This window comes from Phialemonium atrogriseum (assembly GCF_030411735.1).
Source record: "Phialemonium atrogriseum strain 8032-3 unplaced genomic scaffold QBC33scaffold_1, whole genome shotgun sequence".
In the NCBI taxonomy this organism is placed as follows: Eukaryota; Fungi; Ascomycota; class Sordariomycetes; order Cephalothecales; family Cephalothecaceae; genus Phialemonium; species Phialemonium atrogriseum.
The window spans coordinates 2,498,635-2,513,624 of NW_026848138.1; the positions used below are offsets into that span (position 1 = coordinate 2,498,635).

Consider the following 14,990-nt stretch of genomic DNA (forward strand, 5'->3'; position numbering starts at 1 on the left):
TTACCCCCCTGCACTGCGCCAATCAACCACCCAATCTCCAATTTCCCCGCAACGAAAAACATATCAAGTGACATCACCGACAGCTTGATACCCCGCGCCAGTCATCAACAACAACTCCAACGATACCTAGTTGGCTGATTTCTTGACTGGATGCCCTATTCTGCCGACTCCATATAGACCATTGCACTCAACCATTGTACTCGACCATGTTTTCTGGTCATTTCCACGACGCAGTTCACGACCACTCCCATGATGGCCTTGTGATCGACCATGGCCACAGCCACGAAATTCTTGACGGCCCTGGCAGTTACCTAGGACGGGAGATGCCAATCATTGAGGGCAGGAATTGGAACGAGAGAGCCTTCACAGTCGGCATTGGCGGGTAGGTAGCCATCCAATCCAGCCTTCCCCCTGGCCTGCAATTCTGATCCTACCCCCCTTCATGACAACCTATTGGCTCTCCTCCCTTGTTCCCGCTTCAACCCCAAAGCGCGCCAAGCCAACTGACCCAACTGGCTAACCACAATGCCCTCCCGCGGCCTTGCGTCCCTACAGTCCCGTCGGCTCCGGTAAAACCGCCCTGATGCTGGCGCTCTGCCTCGCACTCCGGGACAAGTACTCGATCGCGGCGGTGACCAACGACATCTTCACGCGCGAGGACGCCGAGTTCCTGACCCGCAACGCCGCGCTCCCCGCCGAGCGGATCCGCGCCATCGAGACGGGCGGGTGCCCGCACGCGGCGGTGCGCGAGGACATCAGCGCCAACCTCGCCGCCCTCGAGGACCTGCACGCCCGCTTCAGCTCGGACCTGCTGCTGATTGAGAGCGGCGGCGACAACCTCGCCGCCAACTACTCGCGCGAGCTGGCCGACTACATAATCTACGTCATCGACGTCAGCGGCGGCGACAAGATACCCCGGAAGGGGGGCCCGGGGATCACCCAGAGCGACCTGCTCGTCGTCAACAAGACGGACCTGGCCGAGGCCGTCGGCGCGGACCTCGGCGTCATGGAGAGGGACGCCCGCAAGATGCGCGAGGGCGGCCCCACCGTGTTCGGCCAGGTCAAGAAGGGCGTCGGCGTCGACCACATCATCAATCTGATGCTCAGTGCCTGGAGGTCTAGCGGCGCCGAGGAGGTCTGTAGGGCGCATGGCGGGCCGAAGCCGACACCCGGCTTGGATGCCCTCGGTGCCTGAGAAGGGGGTCGTCCGGTCTTGTGGGATTTTGAAACGAGGGGCAGAGATACTTAGACTGCAAACATACTATATGTTATAATGGCTCTGCTAGCCAAACTAGGTAGACTTAGGGGCTAAGTAAAACAAAGAAAAAGAAAAATCCCACAAGAACATCCCGTACACCGCACACAGCATGGTTAATTTCCTTTACGAATTCATCATATCATTTGACTTGGGAAGCCCCGGGCTTCGTGACTTTCTATGAGACATCCTCAACCATGACCTCTTCTCGAACGGCCGCTTCCGCGGGAGGGTCAAACAACGAACCATAATAGGGTCTTGCGTTGCGAGGCCAGACCCTCTTATACAAACTCACGCCGATGGAATCCTGCGGGTTGATCCTGGCATCGAACGTTGCCTTGAAATAGCCGTGGGTGCCGAGGGCCTCCTTCATATAACCGCTCCGCCCCCTCTTCGTCCACAGCGGCAGGGCCTTGAACCACTCGACGTCCTCCCTGTTGAAGAACATGTATCGGATGGTGACGACCTTCTTGTGGATGTGGTACGGATGTCCCGTGAGGATGACCCGCTTCGCAATGACGCGGCCCGTCGACGGCTGCATGGAAGTTCCGGTTCCGATCAATGTCAGGGGCGGACTCGGACCGTCATCCCCTTCCGAGCCACTGGCCGGGGCCGTCCTCTTGTAGAAGAGGGTCGGGACGGCACCCCACGTAACCGGGGCCACGAACGTTGCGATGGCGGATTGCCCAGGGTGCAGGAACCTGCAGTATTTGTGGACGTCGTTTTGCGTGTTTCCGCCCTGTGAGAAGAGAGGGTTCACGACAAACCGCCGCGGTCCGCACTGGATGATGAGCTCCTCCTTCGATTTGATAGAATCGGGGTAGTCGGAGCTCAGATTTATGAGGAAGTTGACCGAAGTTTGCTTGTGCTCGTGACGCAGCAGAGAGAACAGCGTCAACGGCCGATCGGGGTTGTACAACTCCCGGAGTGAAGTCGGAACTGCCCGAAGATGGACATGGACCCGAGTCCCGGGTGCGACGCCGCCGACTAATGCTTCCCGTACCGACTTGATCCGAGAGGCCTGATAGTCAGGAATCCGCAACAAGCGTTGCCAATTTTCTGGTTCGAAACTGCGGTCTGCATCTTCCATCCACGGGCTGGTCCTCAGGCTCTTCAGTCCCCGGTACTTGAGCAATCGCTCTCTTGCTAGAGCATTAGGGTGAAGCTCGATTTCGTCGGGGAACTCCATATCGTCCTGAGCTTCATCGTCTCGCTTCTTGGCTCGGAACGCCTCCAGCTGCGCAGCATCGTCGAGTTCGTCGAGTTCTTCGAACTTGACTGACTGGGGGTATTCGGAAGGTCCACCTTCAGTCTGGGCATCATCTGCGTATCCTTCCATTCCATCTTCAGGCCTCGCGGGTTCCTCCTCTACGTCTTTCATTTCGTGATCATCAAGGTCGGAGCCGGAGTCTGATACATCGTCTTCCAGGTACCATGCTGCCTGGTATGCCGACGTTCCCTTGGGTAGCTTCTTCGGTGTTTTTGGTATATGACTTTCGTCGTCGGAGAAGTAATGATGATCATCGAGCAGGACCCCCTTTTTCATGGACTCTGTGACGGTGGTGGCCGCATCGGCATCCATATCCTCATCCTCATCACCATCTATGGCATGATTCTCTGGCGCAAGCTCCTCCAGGTCATCGCAATCATCTCCTGGAGTATCGAGAATTTCTTCCGGAGCCTCAGCATCGACGGCCATGCTGTCTTCGGCCCTCTTCCGCCTCGCCGCGATCGGTGCCGCGGTTATCTTCTCGATTTGAAACGTGCCCCAGTCGCCGACTTGGACGAGGCGGTCAGCTTTGAGACCCCTTCCTCTCACAACTCCTGTAAGAACGGCCGACTGAGAATCTTGGGCTGGGAATTGGACCTCCTCGACGAGCATCCAACTCCGCTCATCTCGCCACCTAATTCCCTTAGGTGTCGTACTGCATAGCGACCTCATCAGATTGCTGCACTCCTGTCTGTTTTCGAGATTATACAACTTTTCCTGCTCGGGGTGGAAATGCGTAATGTAGCTCTTCAGCGACGCCAGGGTCGACAATCTTTGTTTCGCAGGCTCGACTTTGTTGAGGCCCTGCACGACTGTAAAGAGGGTAGACAGTCCCTGGCTCTCGACACTTCGCAGAATGAGCTCGCCAAGGTCGTCAACCTCGACTTCGGCGGAGAGGATCAACACCACAAAGTCGGCTACCCTGGCAGCATCAAGACATGCCGAGAGATCCCGCTCTAGAGGGATATATTGGACCTTCTGTTTGAATCTGTCGACAGGTACTCTAACGCAGCCGTTCCCTATCTCGGCTGTGATGTCGAGGCACTCGTTCAGATGGCCAATCGCAGCTTTGGCGTCGCCGTCGTGGCAGAGGGGGATAACGGCGACGTTCCTCGGAGCCCCATCCTTGGCAGAGAACACCGAATTCTCTCTCTGATGCTCCTTGTGCTTCTCCAGTTGCCGTTGCTTGGCCTGGTTCCGGCGATCGAGCTTGGACATGACTTGCTGGTGAGGTGTCTTGCGCTGGCCAAATTCGGTTGACACTTTGCCTGAGAGGAAGAGATTCGTCAGCCCGCCGGTAGAGATGAACCATGCTTTCCTCATATACCCCATCCACCCAGTCCGAAATACATGTCAAGAAGATTCGGCGTGACTCATACCTTTTGCCAACCGCCGCAAAGCCCCTTTTGTCGCCGCTCGAGACTTGAACGGTTTGTTGGAGACCTTGGTGGTCGCTCGGTGAGAGTGGGCGGATGCCACGGGGCCGGACATCTTGCCGTCACCACCAGATTTGAACCTAAATGGGAGGGAAGCCACGTTGGGAATTTGGGATTTCGGGGATTCGTCTTTTGGCGGAAGACTAACACAAGCTCTTGCCTTAGGTGTAAGTGCAATGGAAATATCGAGGGATGCACCCTTGTGGAGGGGCAATTTTTTTGTGCGATAAGTCCTTGCTTATCTTATCGCACTGCGGGCGGCTTCTGAACATTACCCACATATTAATTTTAAACCAATCATTGTTTCGCCATTCTTCAAGAGTGGGACTTCCGATTCGATAAGGACGAAAAAAAGTTGCTCGCAACTCGACATTCAATTACATGCTAATTCAACTCTCGACGAGCCGGAGCAACATGGAGGGCCAGGAGACAGCCGTTATCCCCTCACTCGGATCCCAGCCAAACGGCGCCCTTGCCATTGGTGCGAGGACAGATTTTAGGGCAAAAGAAGAGCAGCAGAAGGCCCGCCGCATAAAGGAAGCCCAGAAGGCTTATGGAAGGGGTCGCACGATCGATGTCAAGCGCGTCCGGGACAAGAAGCTCCGCAGCAATCTCAAGTTGCTCGAGAACAAGTTCCAGGATGCTGCTCTCAAGGCAAAGGATGCCGAGATCCTACACGAAAATACGAGTGGGTTCTTGGAACCCGAGACCGAGTTGGAGAGGACATACCGTGTGCGCCAGGACGAGGTCGAGAAAGACGTCTCCATCGCAACGGCCCAGAAGAAGTTCGACCTCAAGCTAGATACTCTGGGCCCTTATATCTGCGAGTACACGAGGAACGGCAGGGCATTGCTGCTCGCGGGCAGGAAAGGCCATGTTGCGACGATGGATTGGCGCGAGGGAAAGCTGGGCTGCGAATTGCAGTTGAATGAGACTGTGAGGGACGTACGATGGCTACACAACGACCAGTACTTTGCCGTTGCTCAGAAGAAGCATTGCTACATCTACGATCACAACGGCGTCGAGCTCCATTGTCTCACGAAGCACCAGGAGGTTTCCCACATGGAGTTCCTCCCCTACCACTTCCTGCTAGCTACTCTGGTGAGTCCTGCCCCTTCGTGGTCCCCGGTGTTGGCCCGTTTGCTAAGACCAATCTCCCCCAGGCCATCCAGGGTACCCTAAAATACCACGACGTATCCACGGGCCAGATCGTCGCGGAGATCCCTACAAAGATGGGTACTCCCGCATCACTCACTCAGAACCCCTACAACGGCGTAATGCACGTTGGTCACCAGAACGGCACGGTGACGCTATGGTCGCCGAGCTCTACAGAACCTCTAGTGAAGTTACTAGCGCACAGGGGACCAGTCCGCTCACTGGCCGTGGACCGCGAAGGCAGATATATGGTTTCGACGGGCCAGGATATGAGGATGGCCGTGTGGGATATCCGCATGTTCAAGGAGGTGAATAATTATTTCACCAGATCGCCGGCGTCGTCCGTATCCATTTCGGACACAGGCCTGACAGCTGTATCCTGGGGCACTCGGGCAACTATTTGGAAAGGGCTGTTCTCAAAAGACAGCCCAACTCAGGAAAAAGTCCAGAGTCCGTATATGGCCTGGGGAGGAGAGGGGAAGGCTATCGAAAGGGTTCGGTGGTGCCCCTTCGAAGATGTCTTGGGACTGGGCCACGACGAGGGCTTCTCGTCCATCATCATACCCGGGGCGGGCGAGGCGAACTACGATGCCCTGGAAGTGAACCCCTTCGAGACGACCAAGCAACGGCAGGAGGGCGAAGTGAGGGCGCTGCTCAACAAGCTCCAACCGGAGATGATCTCCCTGGACCCCAACTTCATCGGAAACCTAGATCTGCGGTCGGAACAGCAGCGTCAAGCGGACAAGGACTTGGACGCCCCTCCCGTCGACATTGCCGAGGAAATCAGGAATCGCGCCAGGGGCAAGAACACCGCGCTGAAAAAGTACCTGAGAAAGCAGAGGAAGAAGAACATTATAGACGAGAAGAGACTCAAGGTGGAGGAGATCTGGAAGGAGCAACAGGAAAAGAAGGGCAAGAAGCACGAGGAGAAGAAGGCCGAGCTGGGGCCCGCGTTGGCGAGATTCGCGAGGAAAGATTAGTCCAATGTGTACATATGATACCCCGGTTTATCTTCGGCGACGTGACTTGTCTGGGAGCGTCTCCTGTCAGTCCCCATGTCCCAATGCCTCTATTTATCCTCTATCCCAGTGTCTGAGTTTTCCCTTCCGAGCGCCTGGACTCTTTGTCTTCTTCTGCCTACAGTAGGCTTTACCTGCTGTGAGGTATTAGAGTCCCCGATACATCTACGTGTGCGTACCTAGTGGCCCTATACGTACCTAAATATACAGAGAGCTCAGGTGTCATCAGACTTGAGCTCTGGCATCCGGGCATTGTCCAGATTCCTCCACACAGACCCAAGGTCCGACGTTGAGGGAACCATTCGCCGGACAAAATGTTGCCGTGCATGTCCTGGTTGTCTCTACATCCGCTCAGAGCAACTTCAGATGGCCAGTAATACCGTCCACCAAACTCTTCGGCGCTGGCCCGACACCGAGCACCGTCAGGCTCCCCGCCTCAATCTGGGTCCGTCCAGCGTCTTGGATGACTTCGGCCGTGACACCCAAGCTGCGGGCCTTGCCCATAAGTTCCATCATCTCGTCCTGGCTCTTGGTCTGCACGGCGATCTTGGCTTGGCCGTACTTCTCCCACTTCTTGAGTAGCCGAGCCTGAGGGCCGTTGGGCGCCTTTGCGGAAGCCTTGAGGAGGGTTTTGTAGCATGCCAGTGTTGCGTGGCCGCATTGCGCTGCAATCTTGCCTGTGGAGAGAGAAGAACGGGTCAGTTTCCTGGGAAGAACGATACAAGGAGATAGTGGGTAAAGCGAGGAAGGCCATACCCTTGGTCATGCCAAGATCAGTTCGCACAACCAGAACGAGCTTGCACTCCTCGGTAGCATCAACAACCGGTTCCGCAGGGGCCGCCGGGGCAGCAGCCCGGGCCGGCGCACGCAGGCCCTGCCTACGGTCTGCCTCCTCGCCGTTGGTCCAGTTCGGCGCATGGTCGAGGATGGTGTCGTCCTCGTCAATATCTGACTCCTCGCTCTCGACTGGGTCCTCGAGGTTGGCCCGCCGCTCCTGGACAAGCATCGGCGAGATCAGGTAACCCCGGATGGAGTAGACGCCGAACATGAAGCCCGACAGGAAGGCCACGAGTGTGGATGAGATTAGGACGGTGGTGGTTTGCCGGTCGGACATCTTGATCGAGGTGAGGCGCGGTGCGCGCAAGATGCCTTCGGCTGGTTGTCGGATCGGTCTCACGGCTTTACGTCGTTTGATCTCGAGTTCTCCAATCTTAGAATCAAGCCGTAGGTGGGTGTTTGAATTTTGGAGAAATATCGTTGGGGTTTTTCTTTCCACTTCCAAACGGTCATTGTATTGTACCTTAGCATCATCAGCTTACCTAATCAGCATAAGTCTGCCGCCTCCTTTAGACTATCCGTGAATGGGGTGTTACTCTTATAATTTCTAAGCTCGTATACTCAGTTGCTGTGCTTGGCTTCGTTTCCACGAGACAGACTCCTGGAGGACGGTGTGTTTAATCAGGCTTTCGCAGATGAATGGAAATTTAGCATCGTATATATCAAGTTGCCTCCAGGGAGCAACAGCCCTCTTGACTGACTGGCTACCCACCATCACGCCGACCGCCTTATAGTGCAGCGACAGGTGAAGTCGGTCGAGAATGGGCAAAGAGCGGGCTGTGGTGATCGGTATTAGCGGGTGCTCCTCGAGCGGCAAAACTACCTTGGCCAGGCTTCTTCGAGACATCTTCCCCAACACCTTCATCCTCCACGAAGATGATTTCTACAAACCCGAGGATCAGTAAGCTGGCTGCTATTCCCCATCTAAATTCCATAACATCGCCCTCCGCTACCTAGCTAACACATCTCCCCAGACTACCACTGAAAGACGGCCTAGTAGACTGGGACTGTCCAGAAGCCATCTCCGTGCCGGACATGGTGAGGGCGCTCTCCCACATCCGCGCCACGGGCACATTCCCAGTCAGTCCCAGGTTACCCCTTTCCTCCCCCCCCACCACCTCCCGCGCCGACCACGGCTGCGGCTTCCCCGCTGCCCTCCCCCGCCGCCATGACCGCTACCCCCCGCCTACCAGCTCGCCCCCGCTCACCACCCCCTCCCCTCCGCAGCCAGACGTACACTCGAAGGAGGACCAGAACAGCGTCGGCCCATGCCCCGTGTCCGACGCCAAAATCGCCTCCCTGCGCGCCCGCGTCGAGGCATGGCTGCAGCCGGGGCAACCAGGGCACGCGATCCTCGGCGGCGGCGGCGGCGGCGGCGCGCGACGGCTGTGCCTCCTCGACGGGTTCCTCCTCTACAGCGCGTCGGTGGCGCCCGTGACGGACGCCATCGACGTGCGCCTGTTCCTGCTAGCGAGCCGCGCGGCGGCAACGCGGCGGCGCGCGACGCGCGACGGGTACGTGACGCTCGAGGGCTTCTGGCGGGACCCGCCGGGGTACGTGGACCGCGTGGTGTGGCCCAACTACGAGGCGGCGCACGCGTGGCTGTTTGAGGGCGGCGACGTGCAGGGGGAGCCGAGGCGGGACGTCCTGGCCCGGGAGCGGATACGCGTGCAGCTGGGTAAGGGGCTGGACGTTGATATGGAGACGACGCTGGAATGGGCTGTTGATACTATCATGGGGGATTTGGAGGCTTTTGTTGGGAGGATGTCCTTTGACTAAGCAGCATTTCATTCGCAGATAAGAAATGTTTTGGCCAATAGGTACTTGTACAAGAGTTGGATGTCTCATAGATAATAACACCCGCATGTAGTGCAACCATCTGTCCTCAACTCGGCAACAGTGACGCTGCAAACTCCAGTAACCGGAAGGCAAAAATGGTCGATACGCTGGTACCACATGCGGCCCCAAAAATGCCAGCAGTAGAGACTACCTAAGATTGCCACCTATCCGTCTTGGTCACCGCAGTCGAACAACTCACGGGAACGGTGTAGGTGTGATTGGGGTCAGACTCCCAGCTGACCGAACCGTCTGCCCCAACATTGATGTACTTGTACTGGATGACCTGACCGGCCCCCAGGTCGATGGTCGCGCTCCAGAGTGGGTTGCTGGACGTGTATTGTGAAGCACTCAGAGCAACGGCGTTGCCTGTGTCCCAGTTGCCCAGCCCGTCAATGTCTCCGACAATCTTGATTGTCTGGCCCGGAGTGGTCGTTACAAACTCGTTGAATGTCACGGCCACAGACGTCGGGGTGGCACATGGCGTGGTCGTGCTGATGGTTCCTGAAGTGGGTATGCCTATCTGGGGCGTCTGAGAACTGGGGAAGCTGGTCGAGGTTGCTGAAGAGTATGTGCCGATGATCGAGGTCGCCAAGCAAGATTCAGGAAGAGAATTGCCGGAGCCGGCATTCCAGGAGGACGGAGCTACGCCAGCCCGACGGGCGGCAGCGGTGAGGAAGGACGCGTATGACCAGGTCAGGTCGTATGCCGACAGAGGGCTTCCGCTGTTCCTGTCAAACTGCTCGGAAAGGGACCCGTTGGCCTGGGCGTAAGTTGCGACGATATCAAAGTAGCCGTCGGCATATGCTTGAACCGCGCCGTGGAGCGCCGTGTAAGTGGAAGACCCGGCGTCGTATGTTCCTGCCGACACCGAGGGGACTAAATCCTTGAAGAAAGCCAGAGATGTCGAGGTGACGGTGATCGATCCTTGCTTATCCCAAACGTGCAGAGCATCGTACAGCTGCTCGGCTGCCGCGAGAGTGCTGAGATACCAGGGGTTCCCTTTGTAGTAAATGTCTTCTGGATATCGGCCAATAGTTACGGCTTTCCCCTGAGCAATCCCCTTGTTGATTGAGTAGATGGAACGGAATGAGTCAGTGACGACCTTGTGGTTGGCCAAGGCCTTGTCGCTGCATGGCTGGAAAGTGCTAGCATCACATCCAACCGTCGGATCGAAGGTATGGATCGAGCCTAGGATCGTGTTTGCGTCCTTCCCACTTCGACCGCTAGCGTTGACTGTTGTAGAGTGTCAGAGGCATTGACAGGAATATGAGTTTCAATGAAACACCCACTATTAGCAATTATGTAACCGCCCGCGGTTGACCAGAAGCTCTGGAGGAAGCAGAGTATGTGAGGCGCGACCTCATCACAGTAGCTGCAAGACGTGCCGAGCGACTTCGCCAGGGCACTGCCTTCGACCAGAGCTATTGCAGGATCAGTCAGTCAAGAAACAAGTCAAGAGGGTGCGTAGTTAATCATACATACATCGATGCTGGTTGGCCACAGTGAAGAAGGAGCTGCCCTGGACTTCTTCCCAAAGGTCAAAGCCAGTTTGGTTCCTTTTGCCGTTAGTCATTCGTCCTCGAGAAGATGAGAAGGATGGAAGTCTATTACCAATACTCGGCCACATAGGCAAGATCGTTGTGAATAACGGGCCAAAGAATGCTAGAAGCTGTGGACGAGTAGCCATTGTTTACCAGCCAGTTGGCATAGTTAATCATAGCAATAGCTCGAAGGGCTGGACCATCTCGTTGAGGTCGACCTGATCTCCATGTTAGTATCACTGGCCTTCATAGATAGGTTGGTCAACCTCGCACCATGTCTTTTACTTACCCCATGGGTCAGTGTACTCGGTCAGATTTGCGTGGAACTTCGGCTCTCCCAGGCCCGCGCCGTCATATAGCGAGCCAGAAGGATTGGAAACGCCCTGAAGCTTCGCTTGAGAAGTAACATAATTCTGGATCTGCTCCTGAAGGTCGGGGCTATATTCATTGCCGACGGTATCTACTATGCATTTGAAGACCAAGGCTGAGTCTCTGATCCAGGTGTAATAGTCTACAAGCAGCATCAACATCCAACAATATATACGCAGTAGAGGTTGCGGTGGGGAAGAGAAGACTGACAGTCTGGATTGTCCGTTGATGGACTGGCAATGACGACGCCCGAGGCAGCCGCCGAAGCATGGCAACCATCAGTGCCAATGTTGCAAAGGAGGTTCCGGAGGGCAATGGGACTTTCGGTAGCAATGAAGGAGTCGACCGATCTCTTCAGGATCTCGCCCTCCCGCTTGATGCGCACGGCTTCAGGACGGCTTAAAACGGCCTGGAAGGCTAACGTGCCTAGAAGCAACAGGGATGAGACAGTACGCATGATGGGTTCAACGAGGCTGGTACTGTTGCTGGAGGGTAGGCACAGCCCATAGCTGGTGAGGACTTCCATGTTTGATATTTATATTGACCTTGAACCTTCATCGTCGCCTACTGGGAGGTGGCAATGCGGAGAAAGGGCCGACCAACACACGACGGACCAAACACGGCTCGATGATCATGGGGATACCCCTGGATGGAAGTGGCCAACAGCTTGCTGTCCGTCGTCTTCGCCCAAGAAGCACCGATGTCGTGCCGTCTGCATGTCACATACTCTCCGTGCCTGCGTCGAGGAGCTGGGGTGTAGTTGGGGGTGTGGGGTAGTGGAGGAGAATTGCCATTATCATTGGAAGGTGTAACAGGACAATCTTCGGATTTGGAGTCTGCTACCGAATCAAGCCACGGATACTTCCCCAGGGCCGACAAGACGGCGTTTCTTGACCTGAGGTGCCCGGTGATCAAATCGGTCCGTCATTCTACATGATAGGTGCTTCGGCCTCGGAAGCATCTCATCGCAGATACTGCCGACGACTACCGCCAAAAATGGAAACGCTTCCCGGCTGACAGGGTAGCAGGTGTTTTTTTATGTGATTTGAGCCAGCGTTCCAGCTTGCTTCGAAATCCATACTACATTGCCATGAAGGCGGTGTGGCTCCAAGACCACAAACCCGAGGGGGTTGTAGGCAGGTCTACTCGGGTCACTCGACAAGGGCAGGAGAATGCCTCGGTACTCTCCAGAAATAGTGCTAAGCCTCCGGACACAAGATGCAAGGTGATAGTATGCAGCCTATCATGGTTTTCCTCAACCTCACAGATCGACGATCTCGGTGAAAGGGGTGGAATATGACGACTACAGGACATCCGAGGCATCACGCTCAGCGTTTGACCGCGAACATGACACCCCAGAGCCTGATTGATCTGGGATCTGACGATAGGAAGATTTACACCACTGTTTAAAAGATGTGCTCCTTAAATTATCGAGCTGCCTTCAGCAATCAACCCTGAACCCACCGTGGTGGGCAGAGGATCGCTGAGGACCAGATCCGTAGAGAAGAAAAAGAAAAAGAAGAGAGGAAAAGTCGGCGATGAGAATTTCGAATTTAAGGCGGCAAAAGGACGCTTGCTGACGTAACCGGTGCACGGGCTACCAAAAGCTCCCACTAGGTAGAGAATACAAGTTCAGGCTGGAGTGTAGCCTTGCAGACCCTTGCAGAACTTATCTTCTCAGGAGAGTTGCGTATCTCTCTTGCGACCCATTTTCAACAACTCCAAGGAACAAGACCGCCACCATGGATGCAGCATCTATCGAGGAGGTCAACAAGCTCCGGAAGTCGATGGGCATGAAGCTCTTGCCCGTCCCCGGAGCAGACACATCGACCCGCGACGAATCCGCCTCCCCAGAGCCCGATGAAGATGCTCCAAGTACCCTTGAAACCCGCGAAGCACAGGCATATGACAATTTCCGAAAAACCCGCGAGGCGGAAGAATCCAAGAAAAGGCGTGAAGCGAAAGCGGCCGCCGTCAAGAAAGCCCGAGAGAAAGCCCAGCGCTCTGCGGTTCTCGAAGGGAAAGGATTGGGAGACTTGGATGATGGGGCTGACGTCGATGCCAAGTCATGGCTCATGAGTCAGAAGAAGAGACAGAAGAAGATTGCCAAGGCCAGAAAGTTGGAGGAGAAGGCCGCGGCAGAAGCAGCAGCAGCGGCGGCGGCAGCGGCCGAGTATACTGCCAAAGACATCGCCGGGATCAAAGTCGGCCATGACATGACAAGCTTCCTCGATGGCGATGAGCAGGTCCTTACGCTGAAGGACACGAATGTCCTGGACGAGGAAGAGAGCGAGGACGAACTTGAGAACCAAGAACTACGGGAGCGCGAGAAGTTGACGGAGAGGCTTGAGCTGAAGAAGAAGAAGCCTGTCTATGATCCAAACGACTTTGACGATACTGGCGAGAGAAGCATCCTCGCCCAATACGACGAGGAGATTAGCGGCAAAAAGAAGAAGCTGTTCAAGTTAAACCAGCTGGAAACATCGACCGAGTTGGCGGATATTCTCGACGGACCAGTTCAAAAGAGGAGGTTCGAGAACCTAGACGTTGCCGAGCTGGGTAAGTCGTTTCTCTCCTATCAAAATCCTATTCCTCCCTAGTGACAAACAACTAACGCATGACTTGGCAGAGCACGCCCCGCCCTCGGATTACCTTGATATATCCGAAATCAAGGTCAAGAAGCCGAAAAAGAAGAAATCCAAGACTACAAGGCAGCGCCCTGTAGATGAAGACGACGTGCTACTACCCACCGAGGGACCGAACGGCGACGACGCCCAGCTTATGGATGTCGACTCTGGAGCCGGCTCTTTCTCTAAAAAGAGAAAAACGGTGGATGAGTCCTTTGTAGATGATGATGACCTTCAGGCTTCCTTGGCTCTTCACAGAAGAGAGGCCCTGAAGAAGCGGAAGCGAACACGGCCTGAAGACCTTGCAAGACAACTTCGAGAGGAAGCGAGCCAGGAGCAAGGTTCCGAAAACGGGAAAGCTGGGGATCAACCCGGGGGAATCGTCCTGGATGAAATCACAGGCTTTGTGGACACCTTACAGAAGCCCGGTGAGAATGAGGAACGCAAGCGCCGGCCGAACCCCAAGTCGGAGGAGCAGGCTGTTACTGCCATGGACCAAGATTCGTCAGACGAAGATGAGGTTATGAGGGATGCCGCGGTGGTTAAGGAGGAATCCCCCGATCGAGAACAAAGTACCGCTCTAGGCATGACAACAACGGGAGTGGAAGAAGAGGAGTCGATTTCGCAAGGGATGGGCGCGGCACTGAAACTCCTAAAGGACCGCGGCTTGCTTAAAGATGAGCATGGCACCGAGCGAAACGAACAGTTCCGCAGAAAGCAGCTTTTCCTTGCCGAACTCAATCGGCGTATGTCGCAGTTTGACGAGGAAGTCAAGGTTCAGCGCGAGCGTGACCGGGCCAGCGGTCGACTTGACCGGATGTCTGTTCGGGATCGCGAGGACTGGCAGAGGCAACAGAATACGATGCGGGACCAGCACCAGTCGCGAATCATGGACCAGCTATACAGAGAGGGATACAAGCCGACCGTGGAGCTCAAGTACTTTGACGACTACGGACGCAGCCTGGACCAGAAGGAAGCGTTCAAGCACCTCAGCCACCAGTTCCACGGCAAGGGGAGTGGCAAGGGCAAGACGGACAAGCGACTCAAGAAGATTGAGGATGAGAAGCGGCGGGAGTCCCAGAGCATGCTGGACGTTAGCCAGAATGTTGGCATGAGCTCTGCCGCCGCGCAACAGCTCAAGAAGCGCAGGGAAGCCGGCGTTCGACTTGCTTGATGATGCTGGGGACGGGAGATCATGCATGTTTATTCTAATTATTAGACCTCCAGGGTGGGAATCTAAAAGGTGCCTCTTACCCTCCATTCTACTCGCAACTGTTTATTTATTCTTGCCTGTGCTGACACGGATGCGAACCGCTTATCTGTCAATTACACTCAGCCATCGTGGGATCGACAGAGTCCTTAGCATTGCCATGATCTTTACAAAACGTGCAGGTGAGGGAACAATGACCCCCCTGTAGCCCCCTAGCCTCCTTTCCCGTTTTCATATGATACTATACAAAGTTGACTCCGTAACTCTATACCCCATGTAAAAGAACTTGAAGAAGTGACAGGAAAAGAGGGAAAACGACTTATACCTCACCTACCTTCTGATCACTGGTTGCCATGATGATCAGGCAGCTGAGAGCAGATACCTCCAGCAGTCATGCCGGACTCGGCAACCAAGTCGGCGATGCATGTGCCC

At 55.5% G+C, this 14,990-nt stretch overlaps 7 protein-coding genes across 7 annotated transcripts; 4 read left to right on the top strand and 3 right to left on the bottom strand.

Moving 5' to 3' along the window:
* The first annotated feature begins 26 nt into the window (after nucleotides 1-26).
* On the top strand, nucleotides 27-1,362 carry QBC33DRAFT_522930 (CobW/HypB/UreG, nucleotide-binding domain-containing protein). Its single transcript, XM_060426577.1, has 2 exons — nucleotides 27-382; nucleotides 556-1,362. The coding sequence occupies exons 1-2, from the start codon at nucleotides 207-209 to the stop codon at nucleotides 1,193-1,195; spliced, it is 816 nt and encodes a 271-aa protein (XP_060289158.1). The 5' UTR covers nucleotides 27-206; the 3' UTR covers nucleotides 1,196-1,362.
* On the bottom strand, nucleotides 1,251-4,133 carry QBC33DRAFT_522932 (uncharacterized protein). The gene is made up of 2 exons (XM_060426578.1): nucleotides 3,905-4,133; nucleotides 1,251-3,793 (listed from the first exon to the last, which is right to left on the bottom strand). The coding sequence occupies exons 1-2, from the start codon at nucleotides 4,014-4,016 to the stop codon at nucleotides 1,434-1,436; spliced, it is 2,472 nt and encodes an 823-aa protein (XP_060289159.1). The 5' UTR covers nucleotides 4,017-4,133; the 3' UTR covers nucleotides 1,251-1,433.
* Nucleotides 4,134-4,243: 110 nt separating this feature from the next.
* On the top strand, nucleotides 4,244-6,205 carry QBC33DRAFT_484409 (BING4CT-domain-containing protein). Its single transcript, XM_060425396.1, has 2 exons — nucleotides 4,244-5,062; nucleotides 5,125-6,205. The coding sequence occupies exons 1-2, from the start codon at nucleotides 4,343-4,345 to the stop codon at nucleotides 6,094-6,096; spliced, it is 1,692 nt and encodes a 563-aa protein (XP_060289160.1). The 5' UTR covers nucleotides 4,244-4,342; the 3' UTR covers nucleotides 6,097-6,205.
* QBC33DRAFT_522936 (PTH2-domain-containing protein) lies at nucleotides 6,028-7,419 on the bottom strand. Its single transcript, XM_060426579.1, has 2 exons — nucleotides 6,892-7,419; nucleotides 6,028-6,812 (listed from the first exon to the last, which is right to left on the bottom strand). Exons 1-2 carry the CDS (start codon nucleotides 7,247-7,249, stop codon nucleotides 6,487-6,489), a joined length of 684 nt encoding a protein of 227 aa, XP_060289161.1. The 5' UTR covers nucleotides 7,250-7,419; the 3' UTR covers nucleotides 6,028-6,486.
* QBC33DRAFT_615487 (nicotinamide riboside kinase 1) lies at nucleotides 7,420-8,857 on the top strand. The gene is made up of 3 exons (XM_060432634.1): nucleotides 7,420-7,873; nucleotides 7,947-8,052; nucleotides 8,200-8,857. The coding sequence occupies exons 1-3, from the start codon at nucleotides 7,734-7,736 to the stop codon at nucleotides 8,749-8,751; spliced, it is 798 nt and encodes a 265-aa protein (XP_060289162.1). The 5' UTR covers nucleotides 7,420-7,733; the 3' UTR covers nucleotides 8,752-8,857.
* Nucleotides 8,858-8,962: 105 nt separating this feature from the next.
* On the bottom strand, nucleotides 8,963-11,247 carry QBC33DRAFT_554390 (family 15 glycosyl hydrolase; the record flags this gene model as incomplete). Its single annotated transcript, XM_060429508.1, has 6 exons — nucleotides 8,963-10,044; nucleotides 10,101-10,232; nucleotides 10,294-10,367; nucleotides 10,423-10,570; nucleotides 10,642-10,863; nucleotides 10,932-11,247. The coding sequence occupies 6 exons, from the start codon at nucleotides 11,245-11,247 to the stop codon at nucleotides 8,963-8,965; spliced, it is 1,974 nt and encodes a 657-aa protein (XP_060289163.1).
* Nucleotides 11,248-12,380: 1,133 nt separating this feature from the next.
* Nucleotides 12,381-14,706, top strand: QBC33DRAFT_35683 (SART-1 protein). Its single transcript, XM_060423881.1, has 2 exons — nucleotides 12,381-13,280; nucleotides 13,351-14,706. The coding sequence occupies exons 1-2, from the start codon at nucleotides 12,464-12,466 to the stop codon at nucleotides 14,520-14,522; spliced, it is 1,989 nt and encodes a 662-aa protein (XP_060289164.1). The 5' UTR covers nucleotides 12,381-12,463; the 3' UTR covers nucleotides 14,523-14,706.
* The last annotated feature ends 284 nt before the right edge of the window (nucleotides 14,707-14,990 follow it).